The sequence below is a fragment of the Botrytis sinoallii genome (assembly GCF_014898435.1).
Source record: "Botrytis sinoallii strain Bc 23 chromosome Unknown BSIN_009, whole genome shotgun sequence".
NCBI lineage: Eukaryota > Fungi > Ascomycota > Leotiomycetes > Helotiales > Sclerotiniaceae > Botrytis > Botrytis sinoallii.
In genome coordinates this window covers 1355103-1376630 of record NW_024066036.1, presented here as the reverse complement: position 1 = coordinate 1376630, position 21528 = coordinate 1355103, and the positions used below count along the sequence as shown (strand labels likewise).

General features: G+C 44.1%; 5 protein-coding genes across 5 annotated transcripts; 1 reads left to right on the top strand and 4 right to left on the bottom strand.

Annotated features, from left to right (window-relative positions):
- Positions 1-38: 38 nt before the first annotated feature.
- On the bottom strand, positions 39-1137 carry EAF02_005981 (uncharacterized protein; the record flags this gene model as incomplete). Its single annotated transcript, XM_038902029.1, has 3 exons — positions 39-94; positions 188-979; positions 1038-1137. 3 exons carry the CDS (start codon positions 1135-1137, stop codon positions 39-41), a joined length of 948 nt encoding a protein of 315 aa, XP_038758246.1.
- Positions 1138-3081: 1944 nt separating this feature from the next.
- On the bottom strand, positions 3082-12497 carry EAF02_005980 (uncharacterized protein; the record flags this gene model as incomplete). Its single annotated transcript, XM_038902028.1, has 15 exons — positions 3082-5534; positions 5584-5670; positions 5809-5889; positions 6261-6344; positions 6401-6457; positions 6557-6646; positions 6712-6876; positions 6937-7041; positions 7102-7191; positions 7273-7320; positions 7392-10919; positions 11016-11645; positions 11761-12078; positions 12252-12327; positions 12408-12497. The coding sequence occupies 15 exons, from the start codon at positions 12495-12497 to the stop codon at positions 3082-3084; spliced, it is 7902 nt and encodes a 2633-aa protein (XP_038758245.1).
- A 2191-nt stretch (positions 12498-14688) lies between these two features.
- On the bottom strand, positions 14689-15545 carry EAF02_005979 (uncharacterized protein; the record flags this gene model as incomplete). Its single annotated transcript, XM_038902027.1, has 4 exons — positions 14689-14771; positions 14831-15039; positions 15097-15301; positions 15362-15545. The coding sequence occupies 4 exons, from the start codon at positions 15543-15545 to the stop codon at positions 14689-14691; spliced, it is 681 nt and encodes a 226-aa protein (XP_038758244.1).
- A 564-nt stretch (positions 15546-16109) lies between these two features.
- EAF02_005978 (uncharacterized protein) lies at positions 16110-16724 on the top strand (the record flags this gene model as incomplete). The annotated part of the gene is made up of 2 exons (XM_038902026.1): positions 16110-16207; positions 16436-16724. 2 exons carry the CDS (start codon positions 16110-16112, stop codon positions 16722-16724), a joined length of 387 nt encoding a protein of 128 aa, XP_038758243.1.
- A 1278-nt stretch (positions 16725-18002) lies between these two features.
- EAF02_005977 (uncharacterized protein) lies at positions 18003-20694 on the bottom strand (the record flags this gene model as incomplete). Its single annotated transcript, XM_038902025.1, has 4 exons — positions 19982-20694; positions 18340-19861; positions 18240-18287; positions 18003-18182 (listed from the first exon to the last, which is right to left on the bottom strand). Exons 2-4 carry the CDS (start codon positions 18457-18459, stop codon positions 18003-18005), a joined length of 348 nt encoding a protein of 115 aa, XP_038758242.1. The 5' UTR covers positions 18460-19861; positions 19982-20694.
- Positions 20695-21528: the final 834 nt, after the last annotated feature.

Genomic DNA, 21528 nt, shown 5'->3' with positions numbered 1-21528 from the left:
GTCTGTAAAGGTCTTCGGTACAAGTTGAGATGTCTACATCAGCACTCTAAGAGCTTATGCGACGCAAGACTTGCTGGCTTTGAGTGACGCGAAGCTATACACAATGTCAGCATCAAAAATTTCAATCCCCATGTGAAAGCATTGCAACGATCATTGTAAAAGTCGACCAATGGTAGGAATGACTTACTTGGAATGATCCAAATTTCATAATACCATTCTTCACCACGAGGCCCATTATTCGGTGATAGGGCAAGATATGTTCCCGCAGATTTCGCAGCGGCCATCATTCCCAGATGGAGCTTCACTATGGCAAGCTCAAACATGACATCGAATTCTGGCTGCCCTGTAATCTTTAAATATCGAAGATTTTGTAATTTGCCTATCAACAATGGGGATCGATGGCAATTATCCACAGCAGCTTGCGAATGATATTCGATAGATAAATAATGAGGATGAATGTTGTAGAAATGTTCCTTAGCTGGTGTTTCCACTTGTAATCTAGGAATGATATACATTGGCCATGGATAGCTTAAGCTCCCCGGAAACGTAGGAGTAAGATGTAGAGTCAGTGAGGTCAACGGAGCATTAGAGGCTATGATCTCTTCGAGGATTGGCTCCAGTAATTTGGTCTCGGAAGATGGAACTGATAATTCCAGACTCTTCAGAAATCGAACACAATCATATGTGATGGAAAAAACAAAACGGCATAGGGAAGGTCGATATAACATAAATCGAGGGTTCATCCGACACAAGAATTCAGCCGCATCATTCAGGAACCAATGGTTCACACGGAATAAAACTGCTCCTTCGTGGACGAAAAAGTCGTGACATTCTGCTTCAGAGAAAATATCATCTCGACATCTCAAATTCCTGAAGAGATACGAGTAAATCTCATGCCGAAGCTCCGCTGGTAGATTGAAGAATCCATCACATGGTTCTAAGATATGAGCATCTTCCTGGGCAGGAAGCGTCCGAACTTCTTTCCAATAGTCAGTTGTGTGGTCACAAATTGACTCTATCTCTATGATGGACCGTACTTTTTAGCTTTGATAGAAGGTTCTCAATCCTTTTATATACCCCGGGTTTGTGGGTGGCCTTGTGGTGAAGACGCTGTAATGATTGTGGTACGTGCGGCATGGTCAGTGAAAACTGTAGATCATCACGATAATGACGAATATCTGATCGTATTGGGTGAAAACCGAAAAGGGGTTGAAAGGTTGAAGTCCGGATGCAATAGAGTTGGATTGGATTTCAGTGTAGGGCATAAGGCATGTTGGTGGCTTGACAGATGTTGGGACACATATCAAAAATGTGCTCGTGTTTTCTGCCTTCTACAAACGGATCAAGCAATATCAGCTGTCATCTCCAACTTATTATTGAAAAGCGGAATCCAGGGGAACAAATGTGGTACGGTACGTATTTACTTGATTGTAAAAATTCGGATGAAACGAGGATTCCGGATAGACCATTTGAGCGCAATTTAACTTCCTGATTGAGGCGACGATCAAAACTTATCCTTGTGGAACGATCAGGGAGAAATCTCAAAGCGCTGATATGTCTTGCCCTGTCTTCTCCGCCCCTTTTGCCTGTTCGCCCTGGTCAAGACCGGAAAATCATCTCCAGGTCAACATCAAGCGCTTGTCACAGTGGCACTGGACTGGCACTACTGCGTACACAATTTGGTACCGAACGAACTCGTAAGCATGAACTCTAACTGAAGAAAATTGTACATGTCATGTCCGTACGAATGTGGGTATGGCCATGCAAGTGGTAACAGACGCCGGACGTATAACGACAAATCGAATTTCATGAGGGAAAAATTAAGAAAGCAAGGCGGCTGGGAAATGCGGCGTAAATGATAAATCCGCCACAATATATACATGCTACTCGAACACGAGAACGAGATATAACCAACAGTGTACCAACAAGACGGTTCAAATTCATTAAACCAAGAGCCCAATGAATCCTCAAGGTTGCGGTATTAAAGGCATGACTTTTCTATTAACATCGCCGATGATAAGAACTGGGACGGGTCGGTTTTCGTCGCTCTTCAATAGCCGTCGGCAACAGCACGAAGCAAGCAGATAGATGCATGCATAATTGAAACTTAACAAATCATGAAGGAATAGACAGAACGTCTTATATTGGTTATGCCCTAGATGTCAAAGGAACGATCTCAATCTGTCAACGTAGTACGAAGAATGGACGTGCAGGTGGATATGTGGAGTTGTGGGTTTGTGGATTTGACGGTGTTGATTCAAGACTCCGCGAAATTGGCCACTTTCTTTCTTTCCCTGAGCAGCACGGTCTAGAACAATCATGAAGTGATATCAGATGAAAGCATACTTAAAGTTTCTAACATAATTGGCAATTCGTCCGATACTTTCCCAATACGTTCAGATAAGAAACAGGAAGGTTTGGCTGCAAATAATCAAAGGGCCAAAGACTAGGTATGAAATTGGGGTTACCTTCTGCTCTCCTCGCCACACATTAGTCCATTCTCATCAATCTGGAGTTCGCGGAGTTTGTTTTCAAGGCCCCCCTGATGCAGGTAGTGTTGCTTCGAAATGGCTTCCAAATAACACCAAGTACCACACCAGCAGCGAATATCTCCTTCGTATTTGAATCCAAGTTGAATGCACAAACAAGTGAATTAAAGAGCCACAATTTGAATCTTGATAGGAAGATGAAGTATAACCAAGAAACTGAAGCTAACATAACGATAAACTGCTCAACTGCATATGAAAAGAAACGACTATTCATTCTAATATCCATTATCCCAAAGATTGTTAAGTACATTCAATAACTACAGTTGAACAAACGAAATATGACCAAGGAGACTTGAAATACAAAGGGCTGACAGACATCAAGAACCCCATTAGATCTTGCTCAACACAATTATGTACTTGAAAACACAGATCGACCACCATATTATAACATCGTCGCAATAATCAGATCACCAGCCAGAACTTATCAAATGCATATTCCACAATCATAAACATAATACCAATCAAGAATCGAAATCAAAATAATCGAACAAAAGAACTCCGTATATCATCATGGCCGTTATACATATCATGATCAATGCTTTTCCGAAGCAAAGACCTTTTTCCCCAATGTCATAAAGCTCTTGAAAGCATTCTTTGGTTTTTCCGCTGGCTTTTCCAATGTACGAGAGCCTCGGGATGTGGGTATTTCTGGACGAGAGCCTCGTGAACTATAAGAATTCGAATGGTGTCTTGTCGGTCGTCTTTCCCGAGTGACTGGCCTCGAGCTAGGTTTCGATTCTCCGGTGTCGACATCGTTTTCGGGGAATGGTTCCAATGATTTGTCACTCTTCTCCTCCAGTTCTCGATTTCCAACTTCTCGCTCCTTGGCCTCGCGTTCTTCTCGTCTTCTTCGTCTCTCCTCACGATGCTTACGCCTCAACTCATCGTCCTTCTCTCTTTGGAGTATATTTTCTGCTTCCGCCTCTTCCTTGGCAAGCTTTTCTTGTCTTTTCATCTCCCTGCGAGCCCTTCTTGCCTCCTTCTCCTCCTCCGTCTTATACTTCTCCCTGGTAGAATCCCCTCGACTTGGCTCTTTTCTCGAACTATGAGTTCGTTCAGACTCTCTGCGAGACGACGAGTGAGAATGATGTGGATATGATCGAGATGACTTTCTCGTATTGGAACTCATTTTCGTACGTTCTGGTGTAACATCGAACTGAGGGCCCGGCTCATCAACGATGGAGTCTCTTCTGGAACGTGTGACGGGGGTAAGCTTCTCCTTGATATGTGGCTCGTCGTTTGCTATAAATGGACTGGTAACTTCGCTTTGAACGCGCTTCTTGAAACTAAGAAGTCGGGATCGAATACCGTCACTTTCATGCGGAGTGACTGAGTATGACTTTGAAATGCTTTCTCTTCGTGATCTTGATCGTTTTGGGGCGGCGGGTAACGGAATGGATTCAGATTTTATCTTTTGCAGTGCCTCCTCAGCCTTTCGTGCCTCTTCCTCAGCTTTTCGTGCTTCTTCTGCTCTGAAGGCTTCTTCGGCCTTGATTGCTGCTTCTCTTTTAGCTGCTCGGCGTTCCTCCTTTTTCTTGTCGTGTTCTTCTTGCTCCTCTCGATTGCGGTCTCTACGATGGCGTCGGCGACGTTCACGTTCATCGTCCACACCCTCAATAGCACTATCTCGACGATCTGGAGATTGCTTTGCTGGAGAAATACCACGGGTTGGCTCCTCTTTATCTTCCTTTTCTTCTTTACGGCTAGACCTACGTCGATAAGAACGCTCAGGCTCATCTTCTCTATGGCTAGATCGTCGGCGATGAGAACGTTCTGGTCTCTCTTTATCATCTTCCTTCTGACTAGATCTGTGGCTACGATAATTCTCTTTATCCTCTTCTCTATCACTGGTTGCGCCACTGGTTCTGTGGCTATGAGAATGTCTTCGGCGTCTTGGCTGTTCTTCTGGTCTGCTGGAAGGTGGGTATTCACCATACTTAGTTGAGTTGTGGTTACTGAATGAGTGATGCCTCGAGCTCCTGTGTCTGCGTCTGTCTCTGTCCGATTTGTCCGATTTCGAGGGAGACTCAGCTCCTTTATCCTCGCGATTCTCAATACGTTCCGCCTCATTTACCAGAGGCTGGTCAGCTATTGGACTGTCATTTTCCTTATCGTCCAAGACCTTGGCCGCCGCTGCACCTGCGGCTGCACCTGCAAGTCCAGCAAGGGCAACAGCCTCAAAGTCTTCGACTTCCTTCGGCTTGTCCTCCTTCTGAGACTCGCTTTGCTCTTGTATGGGATCTGAGAGAGCAGGGGACTCCTCAGTGACTTCCTGTAGATTTTCTTTATCCCCGGGGACTTCTTCTACTGTTGGGGCCGCAGGTTGATCAGATGATAGATCTTCGACGGATTCCTCGGGTGCCTCTTTGGATTCCGTAGTTTGTTCCACAGCAGCGCCCTCTATCACTGGCTCCTCTAAAGGCAGTGCTTCCGCAACAACTATATCATCGATCGGCTGTTCAGCCACTAGGGCGATGGGCTCTTCGTTTGGCGGTGTAACGCTGGCTTTTTCGACAGTTTGTTCGAGGTCTGGCTCACTGGATGCTTCCACTAATGGTTCCTGGACACTTTCGACAGGTTGTTGGAGATCCGGTTCACTGGATGTCTCCACTGATTCCTGGACATCTTCGACGACGGGTTCTTCAATCGGTGCTTCGATGGTTGGCTCCGGGACAACTGGTTCTTTGGCAGTCTCAACTGTAGATGGATCGAGTATTGGCGCCTCGCTAGTGGTATCATCTGGGAGTTGGTCGGTAGCTGGCTCCCCAGCAAGTTCTTGAACCACAGCCTCTTCAGCCTGCCCAAAGGTTCTTTCTTCGATTGGCTCTTGAACCATGGCCTCTTCAGCTTCCTCAACAGCTACTTCTTCAATTGGCTCTTGAGCTACAGCCTCTTCAACTTGCTCAACAGCCAATCCCTCAATTGGCTCTTGAGCTACAGCCTCTTCAGCTTGCTCAGCGACTACCTCTTGAGCTGTCGGATCATCTATTTAATGTCAGTATACATTCGTTCCATAAAAGTAATGACAACACACCCTTTATTGTTTCAACAACCTCAGGTTGTTCCTCGCCCTGAATCTCCTCAATTGGTTCAACGACATTAACTTGCGTAGGTTCAGACTCTGCATAAAACTTAGCGTCAGGGACTGAGGGATTAAGGGGGAGTTGGAAACGGGCATCACTATCTCTGAAACATTGGGCTATTATAAATTCTAGACCCAAAACGAGAATGAATCCAAGGTCTCCAAGATATAACGTACCAGGTGGTGCTTGTTCCCCATCCTCCATATTTTCAATGGGATTGGTAGGTGTTTGGGGAGTTTCTATGATTGGGCTGGGTTCTAGAAACAGTTCATGTCAGTTTGTGTGTAAGGACACTTTTTTATTTCATCTCTGAGAGATGTTTATTGGATCGATTCGCATTCGCAACGCCCATTGTTCTTTCAAACTTTGGATTTGTCATTTTTTGGCATGAAAGCTCTCGAAATTTCCGGGCCTCTGAAACACATCTTGGGGTTGTAGAAATTTATCTGAAGCAGATTGACTCCGAAATTCGCCAATAGAATATACGCCGTATAATATACAGTTTTGAATATATTTAAAATGGATAGGTGGAGTTGTCGTGAAGTATGAGATTCGACACGTGTCAAATGATCGTGGACATACGTATGCAGTTCCATGTGTACAGAATATATGATAACACATAACTTACCAATAGGACTTTTTGTCTTAACGCTCTCCGGCTCGGGATTGCTTTCAATCACAGGTTCCTCGAGATTATCAACTGAGGCGGGTTCTAAATACCCCGCATTAATTTATTTACCATAACGTGTACAAAAAGTGAAAACTTACCAGGGGCAATTTCTTCTATAACCACAGGCTCAGGCTCTGAAGGGGGACCGTTTGCTGCTGAGGATAAATCGATAAGCTTGTTATTTTCTGGGGAAGCTCGGCGTAAGGGATCCAAAGCCCAGTTTGAAAGGAATTCAAATCCTCCGGGACACTTACTGGCTTCTGGTTCTATAGGAGGTTCTGAAGGAGCTGATTCCTCGGCTGGAGCGGGAATAGGCTCGCTTGGTGTGGGCTCAGGCTCTTGTTCTATATCTTGGTGTGAGTAACTTGTTTTGGGGAAATGGTGGAGAAATAAGCTATCAAACACCTACCAGCTGAATTTTCCTGGATTGGATCGGTAGCAGATTCTTCAGTATGAGGAATTTCAGCAGCGGGCTCTTCGGTAAGCGGATTCTCGGCAAGGAGCTCTTCAGTAGGAAGATCTTCAGTCAAAGGCTCTTCGATTGGAACAGTCTCCATATGTATTGACTCGGGATCTAGACATTTTTTTAGCCACATTTCATGATACAACATAACAAAGTCCATGCAGTACTTACCAGCATCTTTTTCTAGAGATCCCTCTTCTTCGGGCGCTTCCACTGATGGTTCTTTATCTGCCATTGTCTCAACAGGTGTAGCATCGATGGGAATAGAATCTGGCTCTTTTCAATAACTTATTAGTACGCCAGAAATTCTGATTATAAATTCTTGTGGCCTCTTACCGACTGGAGCTTCTACATTCTCAGTAATCTGCTTATCCTCTTCCGCGGGTGGATGGGGGTCATCGATCGCTTGGGTCTCGTCTTCTGTGACTAATGGAATTTGTTATTTCCCTGAATTTATCCCTACCAGACGAAGCACAATGCTAATATTGAAAATGTAGGTAAACTTACTAGCAGCAACATCACCAGTGATAGCATCGCTCTCTACCTCTTCCGGGGCTATTCATTGCTATCTTAGTATCTTGTCGTAATTAAGTGAGTTAGCGGAAGAAAATTTAATGTCAACTTACCTGCAGGAGATTCATGCGCTTCAACTGGCTGTTCTTCATGGACTGGAAGATTGGGATCTTCATTTGGGACGCTTTCTTTGGGCTGAATAGGTTCTTTGTCTTCGACAACTGGTTCGGGCTCATTTTCCTCATTGACGGAGATTTCTGGCACCTCAGTTGCCCCTTGTTCAGGAACAGGACTGTCAGGCTCCTGGGATGGGACATTTTCCATGATCTCAACTGAGGGTTCCTCGCTGACTGGCTCGGAAGCTTCCATGGCAGGGGCATCCGGGCTCTGGTCAGATTCGTCCTCGGGCACTGGAATTTCGGTCTCCTCGTCATGAACTGCTCTTTCTGAATGTACTGGTCCTTCTTCCTCGACGACTACCTTGGGAGTATCACTTTCGATAACGAGTGTTTCTGGGTCTTCCCCTAACTCTTGGGTAGGATTGCCAATTTCCTGGGATGGGTCAGTTTCCGAAGTGTCGATATTTTTATCTCCTTCACTGATTAATCCGGAAAGACTTTCAACGGCAGGGGCCTCTGTATTTTCGATAACTTCTTTTTCGGGTTCGTGAACTTCTGCAACATCGATATCTTCGCTTGGCTGAATAGCATCCTTCTCAAGCACCGCTTCGGAAAGGTTATCCGCAACAGATACCTGCAGGTCTTCGGGAGGTTTTTCCTCGTAAACAGGAGTATCGGGATCTCTAACGGTAGCTGTTACAGCTGGCTGATTATTCTCCTCTACGGCCTCGGGGATGCCCTCGACGGGTTCCTCTCCAGGGATAGGATTATTGGTATTATCGATGTTGGCTGTTTCATCAAGTTGAATATCAGCCTCTCCGTCCAATGATTTGGATGCATTATCCAAGGAAGGAACAGGAACTTCATCTGATTCGTTGTTAAGAACCGGAGCATTGATTTCTTCTGTCTCATGCAAATGCTTCTCCTCACCCCCTGCCGATTCAAGGCCATTTTCTTCGGTAACAGATGAGTTCTCATCCTCGTGTTCGTTATCAGATTCTGAATCTTCATCATTTGAATCGCCATCCCAACTTGATGCCTCATTTTCCGATTCGATTGGATCGGATTCCTTCAACTCTTTCCCCTCGATTTCGTCATCGTGCTCGGTAGGAGGCAGCACGATTTGAGGTTCTTCAATTGGCTCGGGATTGGTGTTATCTGGAGTTGTTTGTGCGAAACTGTCATTCGGATCCTGAGGAGGATCTTGATGGATTTCTATTCGCTGTTCATTGCTAGCCGGCGATTCTTGAGTTTCATTGGAAAGCTGTTCCTCTCCAGATTCAACTTGAGATTCCTCGCTTGGTTGTTCCAAAGTATTTTCGGTATTGACAGGAATGGTTTCATTGTCAGCCTCAGGCACTGGACCGGCTTCTGGAGATTCTTGGATCGCTTCCGTCTTGTCTAAAGCATCTTCTGTCGGCACGTTTTCTGGATGGTTGGATGTCTCCTCAATCACTACGGGATCCTGTTCAGGCATGAGTAAATCTGCTATCTCGTCATCTTCTGAGGATTCATGAACATCTTCAACATCTCCTAATGAGACATTTTCCAGCTCCAAGTCATCCTTAACCACTGCCGGTACAACGCCGTTCTCGAGTTGTTTCAATGTATCGTCATCTGCTTGTGGTTCTTGACATTCCTCAATCTCCGTTGGACTTTCTTCAGATTCCGGTAATTCTGGAGCACTTTCTGCCTCGTTGGAGGTTTGATCAATTGTCATCGGTGTTTCTTCATTCTCTGGACTCTCATTGCTTTCTCCCGTATCGGTAGACATGTCTTCAACTGCCGCGGACGTTTCCGGTGTTGAATGTTTCTCGATTATGGCTTTTGAACCATCCGAATGACTCTTGTCCGAAGCTTCCTCTTCCACAGACGTTTCTGGTGTTGAATCTCCCTCGACTATAGGTTGTGGATCATCCGAAGGACTCTCGTCCGAAGCTTCGTCTTTTACTGGAGTTTCTTGAACATTTTCGCTCCCAATTGGCAATTGTTCGACTTTAGCATCAGATTCCAGAGCTTTGGGGTTGACGAGGGCATCTTCTTGGCCCTGAGGTGACTTTTCGATTATAGCTGGAATATCTAGGACGTTATCGTTGGGTTCAACGCTTTCTGTATCTGGGCTGATTTCAGGACTCTCCTCGGTAGAATCTCCAGCAACCTTGTTTTCAATGGCTGGACTGTCATCGGAATCGCTTGATTGTGGTAATTCTTGAATGACATCATCCTCGACATTAGAGTCTTCCACGTGATCTGTCAGGTCATTAGTCTCGGTAGTCACAGTCGGATCCTCGGGGGTCAGAATATCGGTATCGACATTGTTAGGCACTGTCTCCGCCGGATTATCCTCGCTTGGCTGAGGAGAAGGTTCATTTGGCTTAGATTCTTCATCGGTATGATTATTTGCTTCTTCAAGAGTTTCAACACTTTCGGGTCCAGCTTCTTCGGGACTAGGCCTCTCGGCTTCGATTTGTTGAATAGGCTCATCTTTTGAATCTTCTGTGCCTGTTTGGTCCGGAACAAATTCTTCTGGAGTTTCCAAGGTCGCATGATCGACATGATTTAGTTCTTCTTTCTCCTCATCTTGAACATCACTTTCGATCGCTACTGGCTCCTGGACGGGTAGGGATACTGGCTCGGTTGGGTCGGAGACTTCTTCAGAACCGGACTCTTCGGAAGACTTTTCCTCGATTGATTTCTCGTTCGCATCAAGTTCGACTTGGGGGTCTGATCCAACGTTTTCCCCAGATACATGATCGATGGGAGGTGGTACTTCGTCATCATTATGTGTACTTTCTTCCAGCATAGCCGGTTCGTCACTAGAGTGAGTATCATCCTCTGGTTGAGGCTCATCGATTGTTGTGGGTGTCTCCAGGGAGCTTAGAATTTCTTCGCCGGTGGCAGTTATTGGTGTGGATTCGACAGGTTTTAAGGCCTCTTCCCCAGGGGCTGACATCTCCTCGGTACCAGTTGAAATATCTTCGCTGCTCGAGCTCTTTTCTGCTACTTCAGGATCTTGTGAATCATTTTCATCCGGTAAAGGACTCTCCTCGTCATCGATAGGGCTTTCCACTGCAGCTTCCGAAACAACCTCACTGTTGGGCTCTTCCGCATTGATCTCCATCCCATTTTCAGCAATGAGCTTACCATCCTCAACTTCAACCGTTTCGTTTGTAACAGGAACTTCCTCATCAACATGAGATTCTTCGATGGCAGCGGGATTGTCTTCTGTGCTCGGAATATCCCCACCTCCCACCTGTGAATCTTCTGTTATTGGCACATCAGTTGTGGATGCCTCTTCTGTAGCTACATCTTCCTCGGAGACGGCCTGATTGTTTTGCATGCTCAAAACGTTTTCTTCTTCCTCCTTTACGTCATCTGAAGCTGGTACATCACTGGTTGGTGTCTCCTCGGTATCTGGATGTTCTTCAAGTTTTGTTGGTAAGCTCTCTTGTATTGGTATCATTCCTTCGGCCTCTATATCTTCACTTGGTTTAACTTCTGGTAGAGGTGGGGGGTCTGGATCTTTTGAGGTGATAGTTAGTACATGTTATTCATGACGTCTGATTGTTGACTGCAGATTGATATTTCAAAACTTCATCAAGGAATAGTAGTACTCACCTGATACTGGCTGAACAACATCTGGAATTGTCTGTGGCTCCTGGACTGCTTCGTCACTATTACTTTCAGCTGGTTTAGACTCATCACTATGTATTGCCGTTTCCGAAGATTTCAGTATTGGTACTAATGCCATTTTAGGAGCATCCCTTCCTTTGCTTCTACTTTTCTTCGCGTCGCCCTTCTCTTTCCTGTCCTTTGCCTTCCTTTTCTCCCCCCTCGAATGTTTTTCGAGCTCAGCATGTTTCCGCTGGGGCGGGTCTGGAACTTCTGGTGGTACTCGTAGCCCGTCTTCAGTAGACCGTGAGCTTTCCCTGCTCCTTTTAACCTTCTTACTCAATAGAGACTCAGGTTTGCGTGGGACTTCGGGCACAGATGGTTTTCTATCCTTACTACTCCTCTTGCTCTTCTTGTCTCTTGATCTGGAACTTGTTGACGCAATGTCGTCGGCGAAACGAACTGTATGATTTGACGGATGTGATTGATGGGATTCTATTTTACTAAGTGCATATCTGTCGTCCCGTATATCTTCTGATGGTGGAGCGTCTGGAACGGAAGGAGGGATGTCATCGGATGTATTTGGAGTATGATCGGAAGGACTTTCTAAACTGTGGTTCGATTCTAGCTCCGGCACTGTTTCAAAGTCAATAATGCAATCTTAAGTATAACAAGATGAGATCAATCAAGTAGCGTTCATGAACACGTGAAGATGATACTTAGTACTCCAAGATATAAGATGTTTCCATACCTGCTTCTGTACTATCATTCGCTAGACTTTCTTCCGGAGTCGCGGTTGACTCTATCAATTTCGAGTCAGTCAATTCACCTGTCGTCGATAGGGGCATGTCGCATTCGGGAGACTGAGATTGTTCTTCCAAGTCATGTGTATTTTCATTCCCTTCCTCCTTGGAGATGTCTTCCTCCTGTGAGGGTGGATCTCCATCTTCACTTTCAGACAGCGGGGTATCGCTTGTTTCTTTCGTTTCTATTGGCTCCTCTGGTATTCCCTCTAATTTATCTTGATTCTCATTATCATTACCTTCATCCTCCTCGTCATCTTCATCGTCTATATTTTTGGTTAGCAATGCAAAGCTAGGTCTATGGAAGCATTCAATGTTGCATTTTTAATGGAAGTGGAACATTCATGATTGTTCGATTGATCAAAAACAATAATTGTGGGGAAGATTGTAGACTTTTGATGGAATTTCGAGATGCAGACATGGAATCAGGAAAGCTTACCTGTCTTCCCCTCATAATATTTGGCAATTTTAATCTTTGACGTATCCAATACTAAAGGTTTCGCCCACTGAGTTGTCTGGATTGAGGACCAATTACTACCAATGGCCGTGGTTCTGGCTGGACAAAAAGAAATATTCATACTGAGGGTGTGTGTACCTCGTCACAAGCAACAGAAGATGCAGAATCCTCTACGTGATGAACGAATTGAACGTCCTTCTTATTGTTCTTTTGATCCTTTCTTCCCATGGTCTACAATGACGAGGGGGGTTGCCTCCGGTTGAATGCGGGTGCCCAATCTTTGGGTGACAAACGTTTGGTTACCACCCGAGAATCGATTCAACGTGGTTGGAATGGAGAACGGTACAATAATTGAAGAATCCAAGATGACTTATATCAGCAGATGGCACGGCGAAAAATAGTTCGCCTATAGGAAAATAGAATGATGAATAAAATCAAGACTAAAAGAGAGATTCGGAAGCAAGAACGGAATTTCCTACGAAAATTAGTTTCATTGGTAGGTACAAGAAGGAAGTCATTGACAAAAGAGAGTACAGTATCACTTTTTTGCCATAGCATAAGATGGAGATGGGCCAGAAGTCCCACGGTAATCCCACGATTTGCCAATGTTTGTCGACAGCATTATTGGAAATTTGCCTAAATCATGGTCGTGCTCAACCACTATTGGCCCAAGATGATACATTGCAGCCACGTCGCAATCAAATCAATGATAATAATCAAATGTGATTTTCGAGGCAATCCGCGATCTATGTTGCAGGGCCCCGAGTGCAGCCAACCAAGCTGCACATTGATGAGAAAGTGGGCAAGACCGTGCAATCAGAAAATTCAAAATCCAGAGAGAGAAAAAATTGTAATGTGCAGGAATAAATCCGGTAAAATGGGCCAAAACCCCCTGCTGCTTGCAGCCTCCATTCAATTCATACGTCTACGTCGTACTAAACGGGGTAGATGTCAACTGGATGATGTGGGACGATGATTGATGATTGCGTTGAATAACCTACCAGCGACCACGCCTACTGGTCAGCTCATTCAATCAATTCATTGAATATCTTGATGTACGAGACTGCTACCCGAAAATGTTTCGCGGCGCCGTGAAGATTGACCTGGTAGGTTGTGCAACGTGGTCAGTCGCCTTATATACCTGCCTCATCTTTTTGACGCTTGCGATCACCTACCAGCGAAGCCAATCAAGCCAGTGAACCAGTAGATGATCATCCTGTATATCCAGCTTTATCCTCTGTCAATCATCGTGGAATTGAGACCGAAATCAGAATGTGATAAGCAAAAAGAAGAGTAAGAACATCACAACAAGCAAAGCCCCTCTTCGGACCCCCAATAAATGATAATGGCATCCAATGATTCCAATGACATCCATACGATGTTGGTTAATTGTAACCTTTGCCACACCGGTGGAACTTTTTGGTGCTGATGCCCAGAATAGTGTTTGCGACGTGATGAGTTGTCAGTACAGATACATTACATCAAGTACCTACCTACTAGGTACATAAGTTATCGCCTAGTACTTACTGAGTTACTGTACCCATCCTTTTGGGTGCCCGGGTATCCGATGTACGATAATCTTCAAGGGGGTGAGGATCTAGCTCTTTTAGCGATTCCGTCGATGATACCGATATGTCAATTCAACTCACTTCAAGCATCTAGAAAATGAGGGGTTATAACTTATGGTGAGACCTTACATATATTTGATGCATTGATGCATTGATGCACAAGATGTTGTGTTGGTGGTGTGGGTACGAAAAGACCAAAAACGAGTGGTTGATAGAACAATTCAGAAGTGGCTTGAACAAAGAGAATTTCTATAATTAATTCGATAGCTAAAAAAAAAATGATCCGAATGAACTGGGCCAAATAGGATTATAAATCAGAATCTAAATCTTTAAGAATAACAACATCCCCTCAAATAGAATTTTGATGTGTTTTGCTACTTGTATCTGCTAGTCGTCGACTCCCCAATGTTTCAGCTAGGAGAGTAAAACATGACTCAAAAGCGAGGCTGACATGATGGATACCTACTTTAGCTTTCATGTACCTATGTATGTATATGTGTATCTATCTATCCATCCACAGTATCAGGTCGGTGAATGACTGTCATGTGAGCGAACTTCAAGGAGGGTCTTGGTAACCACATGCATCATTACATTGTTGGTAGATGTTATTCTAGTTTATTGGTAATAGAAGGTATTCGGTGTCCGTTTGACAGATGTACAACAAATCCCAAACGCCGTCGCAGTTAATGGATTCGAAACTCCCGATATCCTCTCTTGTGCAAATTGAAAATTGAAGCTGCCAGTGCCCTCCCAAAAGAATCTCGCACGCCTCCCCCCGTACACAAAATAAACTGATAAAACCAGAAAGCCCAACGACCCACTCACTCAATATTGGATTTATTGTTCTTGAATTACATGGCCATCTCAGCTTGTAGCCTTCGGAGTTCTTCCTCTTCGTCATCTTCTTCAACATGAACGGGTGCTTTGGATTTGACTGAAATTGAACCATTAGTAACTTTCAACAAAAGAATAACAAGGGTATTAGAAACTCACCCTCTCCATTCACAACAGATGGCAACCTATGAACTTCATCAGAGACTGGCACGGAACCAGTCTTTAGCATCTTATTGTCTAACTGCTCTTGTTCAAGATCCGCCAATTCGTCTTCGAGCTCAGTCTCATCTATAGGCTCGCCGAGAGGTGCGCTCGTAATAGCTTGGGCGATTTCTTCGCCCAAAGCATGCTGTTCTCGAAGTTTGTCCCTAAAAGTATATACATTAGCCTTTATCTCCATCTTCATCGAACCACAAAAAACGTACATTGTCTCATCAACCTTGTTGATATCAAGTTTGCCATGGATAGCTGCCATTGCCTTGCCGGCTTTTTCCATGGCAAGGAGAGTCTCCTTGTTAATGTTGGCTGCTTCGATAGAGTATATTTGTTGTTCTAACGTCGATATCTGCGCAATAGTTTGATCTAGAGTGTGCTCATGTTGCTTCTTCCGGCGCAATGCAGCCTTCGCAGCTAAGAAATAAGCAAATATCAGCAGCTGCTATATATACGGTCCGGAGAAATAGAACATACCATTCTTATTTGTGCTAACATTCTTCCTAGCTATCGCATCTTGTTCGTCCATTTGACTTTGTAAATGACGCTCTCGTTTCTGCAGCATCTCAAGCTGCGCACGTAGTCCTAAGATAGCATTCTTCGGGGAGTCCTTGGCTTTCTGCGCACTCCCTCCCCCAAACCAGCCCCAGACACCCGACATATTTCACGATACTGTGCGGATTCGAAATCGTTGGGTTGGCAGGACTTTCAAGTCCCCAGCGCTGTTTCGCAAATTATGAGGAGATTGAAAAGGCTCGAAATCGATCGAAGTGGTGGCTAATGATTAGGGTTTGATAAGGCCTGCTATCGGAACTTGATAGTGGGGAGCTTGGTTTTGTCGGACAAAGACGGTAAAGGCAAGTAGACGAGTTGGCTGGCTGTGGAAGATGAAACCAGTAGTGTCGAGTATGTTTTGTTGGTGGGATTCTATAAATGTTTTTGTGGTTGCCTACGGTTGTTTCGCATAGTTGATTGAAGTGAATGATGAAAGTGTGGTAACATGGCGTCGATGATGACGCTAGTCCCCTCGTCTATATCAGGTTAGCGCATGATAGATCAGGAATCACGTGCGATGCTTTGTTCCAGCCCAGCCATCCGGTGATCTCGAGTTTCACGTAGGTCAGGTAAAGTTTTACCACAAGAATCAACAACAACACCAATACCTTTGTTTTTCCTCATAGTCCCATAGTATAATTTCTCTGAGTTGGTTGTTAGAACAAATAATATGTCAAAACAATATTCGGGACCTAACCCTTCGAAGCTTATATTACTTGCCGACCTTCCACAGTTTTCAGAAGGAGATAAAGTTCGGTTCTTAGGATGGTATGATTGATATCCCCCCTATTAACTCCTCTTTCTTTTCAACAAAAACTTCATTTTCTACAATGTATATTAGTAATCCCTCATTTCTCTTATCCGAAAAAAAACAGACATTCTCTGTCAGATCTTAGCTACTCACCAGTTCTAAGGAGAGTTCCCCAAGTACTCGGCAGAGCAATTTGTAAAGGTTTATAATTCAAATAGAGTTAGACTGACATTGCACTTATACAGTGTGATAAGTTATAACAGAGGCTCTGCTGTTCTTACTTTGGAACACAACTTTCCCATTGGCAATGGGATCAAAGCCTCTGTCAATGTTCAACTTCTGCTGAATAGCTTAACCCAACATGAAACCCGGGTTGGAGAGTGGGTCAATGTTGTGGGTTATGTAGCAGACACAGATGAACCACAAGATATCAAAACTCTTAAATTAGGGACTGATATTGCTATTCAAGCAATTGCCTTGTGGTCATCCGGTCCTATACAACTCGATGCATATGAAAGAAGTCTTAGGCCTTGATATTGGACACATCAGACCTTCAAAGTTGCAATACGTGTTGCAGAAATGAACTGTTCAAGTTTGTTTGAAACTCGAACCAAATATGAGGATCCTCACAAGCCATCCCGAACCTGAGTGAAAACCGCACTCTTTCCAGATATCGCAATCTTTTCCTGAAAAGCTTAACATAGTCTCCATATACAGAGTCTTTGTATTCCATTGCATGCAATCACTATGCCGGCGATATCTCTGGCAATGTCAGAGTGGTTTTGACATTGGGGGCCGCGCTAACTTTCGTTCCTACGAACCGATTCAGATCAAAGTTCTTGGGTCTTATAGATCAGTCGGGGCCCTAGAGGAACATGATAAACAGACGGCATCGAGTAGTACCCAAATCCCATGTGGTCAATGTTGGTTTTGAGTTCAGTTTGTGTTGAGGTCAAAAGGCTTCATTAAGTCGGTCTTGAGAATTTGCTCCTCTCATAATTAAGAAATGATTAAATTCCAATACTGAATGGAACACTAATTGTTGTCTTGGGACGATTGGAAAGTCTATATTGTCAATACAATTACTACAAAATTTATGTCGCCAAAGTCCGGTAAATTCAGTGCAAGGATAAAGAGCTGCAACTACATGTAATGCCTCGCTTCGTTCTTGGCTGCAGATCAACTCAGCCTAACATGCTATTCGGTCGCATTTAAAATGCAGCCTCACCTCAACCTAGATGTCCGGGATCGTGAGGCTTTAAACGGGTCCTAATGTCGGCTGCATCAAATACGACTAAGACTAGTGGTATAGCTAACGATTATGACTCGAGCGGTAGACAGAGCGAAAACAGTCACAGGACCTTTGATCGCCTCCATAGAGGGAATGGCACTTTTGGTTTGCATTGTCAAAAAATCACAATTGGCAAGAATGGCTTCTAGATACTGACATCTGTTCACGACATTTACATCTCGAGGGAAATTGTGCCAACATATGAATTTTCCTATACTGGAACAATGGCAGATATGTAGAAGGATATGCAGATTATACGCAAACAAACACACCTCCAAAAGATGCGAAGGCTACATCAGAAACCAGGATATCAACAGCAACAATAAGATGTATGCAAGCTCTATGCATTTTTACTTCCGCAACAGCTTAGTATCCTTGCCCTGTGGCAGACTTCGAGCCCTTTTGTTCTATGAAATGAAAACGATGCCACGCTCTTTAGCTCTCGCTGGAATATCCACGCGCAAGATACTTGCATCGTTAGGATCATTTTCGTCCTCTTTTATGCCTAGGCCATTCGAATATCAAGAACTCTTATGATCCGGCCGATGGGACCTTGAGGAACGGGGCTTTGAGCCTCTTGAAATTATGACTGGCTGGTGCAGAGGCCGCTTTAGTTGCTTGTCTGACTCTTTCTTGGCTCGAGCCGCTGCCTGCTTCTCCCAGAGCTCCTTCGACTTGATACAGATATCGTCTATCTGTTCCTATATATCAAATTAATCGAGACTCTCAGACGGTCTTTTGTATATAATGGTGCTCACATCTGTCAAGCACTCTCCTGGTGTGCTAATCAGATATCCGTCTTCTCCCTATGTACCCCGTGAGCATGATTATTTGGCAGCTGAAATTTTCATCACGTACGTCTCGTGTATATGGCCTCAGCGTGGATTCTGGTCCCAGATAGTATTGGATCTCCTTGGTGATGACTCTCTTGTTGATATCAAAATTGGGTATCCAGTATCGATTAAGTTGAGAAGACATTGCACTTGGCGATGGAATCACAGGAAGATGGGTGAGAAGCAAGAGGATTAAGGGGGTATGGACTGGTTATGTATCACCATATACACTCGTCTATGACATCCTTTTGTATGGATGTTCGGGCATTTTATAAGAGCCTTGTTACGAATAAGGAGGTGGCAGTAGACATCAGGAGCTATCAACGCCCCTCATTTAACGTCTTATTGAAATTGGACGATTTTGTGGATTTATAAACTGTTGCTAAGTCGACTAGCTGAATCAAATATCGCAGCAACCTTACACGTATCTGCAGAGAGGTCTGCATACAATATAACATTCCGGGAAATAGTGGTGTCTGGAAGCCAATATCTTAATCGCCTTGTTGAGGCGGACTGGCGAGCTTGTCTTCTCACACCCCATTGGTTCCAGCATACTCCCTAGTAATCATAAGATACTAAAGGGTACTAACCGTGCAAATGAAATGCAACGCTATAAACCGCCTCCGGTGCGTATTTCTCGTGGCATTCCATTGCTGGAATATGAGGATAATTACATTGCAGCAAGAATACAGTCGTGTTACGAAGAACTGCAGTAGGAAGATTTCATGCAAAAACAATATCACGAGGACATCAATCAAATTCTACGAAATGCTTCTCAAAATTTCCACATGCAACCTAAGTTATTTGGCTGATAAAGTTGGAATCCATCGAAGATCCAGATTTAGTTTGGCGTTTCTTGAATTTTGATCTTGGGATTCAAAGTGGATTGTTGAATTTAGAGTGATCAAGAAGCATACCTGTTTCAAGAAAGTCGACGAAGATAGGATTATATCTGCAGATCGCTGATCATAATCTAATTCTCGGCGGGCTTTCTTTCTCTTATCGCAGATCCGCTAACTATCACCCAAGCCCGAGAATTTGCGAAGAAGATTGTCTCGCCTTGTATGGGTAGCGTATTCCAAATGGAAAATGAATCCTTCCAACCTTCACACTTCACAGTTTCCCCGATTACTTGGCCATCATAGATATGCATCCTTTCTTTGTCCTTCTCTACCGAAGTTGGTGTTTCGTGGCCATTGGAAACTGATCATCCAATTCCTTCCTTTATTTCTGAATGCCAGCTCAACATTCCATCATCTTATTTGATGCCCCATACCTGCTGGCTTATTTGGGACTTTAAAACACCCACTACACCATATGATCAGGCCTGAGCAATTTAGTTTGGGCGAAGTTGACTGGGTCTTGTAGTCTATGAAGGGAACATTCTTTTCTATTCGCCTATCCAAAGAAACATCAGAAGCTCAGGATAGATATCATATTTGTCAGAAGTATTTGACAACTGATCAACCCAAAGTTCGTGGGGGTTCGATGACATTTTCGAAGCTTTCTCCGCGCAGTACACAGAGAGAGGAGACAGTTACTCGCAACTTGTGAACTGTCAACACCATCCAATTCATGTGATGAAGTGCCTCCTATTGGCCTTCTGTCTTTTTGCAAAAACTATCATCCAGAGCCTTATTCCACTGGTACCATTAAGAGCGACTTACATCTCTTGGCTATACTTGAAAATCGTGGAAACGTTTGCCCGGCCATGAGAGCATGAATTTCTCTGATCATTCTACTCGAGATACCTCAATGCCGGTTTTCACAAATAAATTTTGATTACACACAGTGATTCGTGATACGTCTGACCGGATCCGAGTATCCAATAGATGTCTTCAGATTCTTTCTGTCTCAGCTATTACTGAACTTAGAACTTGCGTTGTCCTCAGATGTTTTGATCGTTGGGTCTGAGTCGACCCTTTCTTTTGCATGTCGTCGTATCGAATTTCCTCCCTTCCGCGCGGCCACGCGGATAATTAACGACCGGACCGGTCTTCCCCAACACCACAGTAACTCTCGGCCATGCATGTGTGATCCGGCTTCCGGGATTTATGTCTGACCTCGCAGAAATTTTCTGCGCCTGATAATTATGCGGTGGAGTTACACCCATGAAGAGCTGTTTCTTGGTGGAACGCGAGATATTTCGCGGCATCTAATCAGTTTTTGGCCCCCAAATATGGGTGTATCATGAAGATAGAGTGGAAATATACAAGAGCACGGAAAACGATACTAGCCTTGCGAAATCATAATCACGTAAGAGAAGAGATTGTCTCGTTACATATTTCAAAGTCTTGTGTGTAGATAGCGATAATCGGGTTCCAGGAGCTAGCTTTGGAGCAGTGTTGGTAGTTTTAATCAGATGAGCATTTGAAATGACGACGAGATTGAGCATCAAGTCAGGTGATTACTCAGAAACCATAATTGGCTGATTGGTTGTCAGGCTATTTGAACAGTTTATTGATCAAGGATATTCGGCTAAAAAGCGGTGATGCAGTTGGCTCTAATATAAAACTATGCTGTCCATTTCGATGGCGCCCGTCTCGAAGCGCCGCAATCAGCAAAGTCAATAGCGGCTCGTCATGCAGCGACCACGACATCAATGCACTCACCGACATGAAACAAAACACGATATGATTGCCATGCCAAGGATTTCCGTTCATCCGATCTCATTCAAAGTATTGTTGCATCGAGGCCATTTGACAAGTAACTGAACAACCGATAGAGAATAAATATGCAGGGTATATACAGCAGCTAAATCTCATTCATCTTCGATGGCAATCATCCGTCCCACAACGTAAAAATCCTGTCACATATTATTTATCGAAAGTTGTACATATACATTTCACATCTTCCTGTACATACTGCAGATATGTAAATGTATCTATGCAATCAAAAGCCAACCCATCACGCATGCACTATATCTACCGGCCTATGCGTAGCTTTTCATGCACAGGAAATCTGTTCTTTGTATCTGACGGTATCACAAACATACATATATACCCATTAAAGAAATCAAATATAACACAGAATCATAATCCAAAGAGTATACCACAACACTACATGTAAGATCTAATACACAGTTCTTCTCCCACTGGTACGGAAAGTCTGCCGTCTCGCATAAGAAACGGCATTGATGCATGTATATGCAGGGTCGGTACTCTGATCTCGGAGCGTACGAGATGGAATAATATGAGGCGGAATGAGGTAAGAT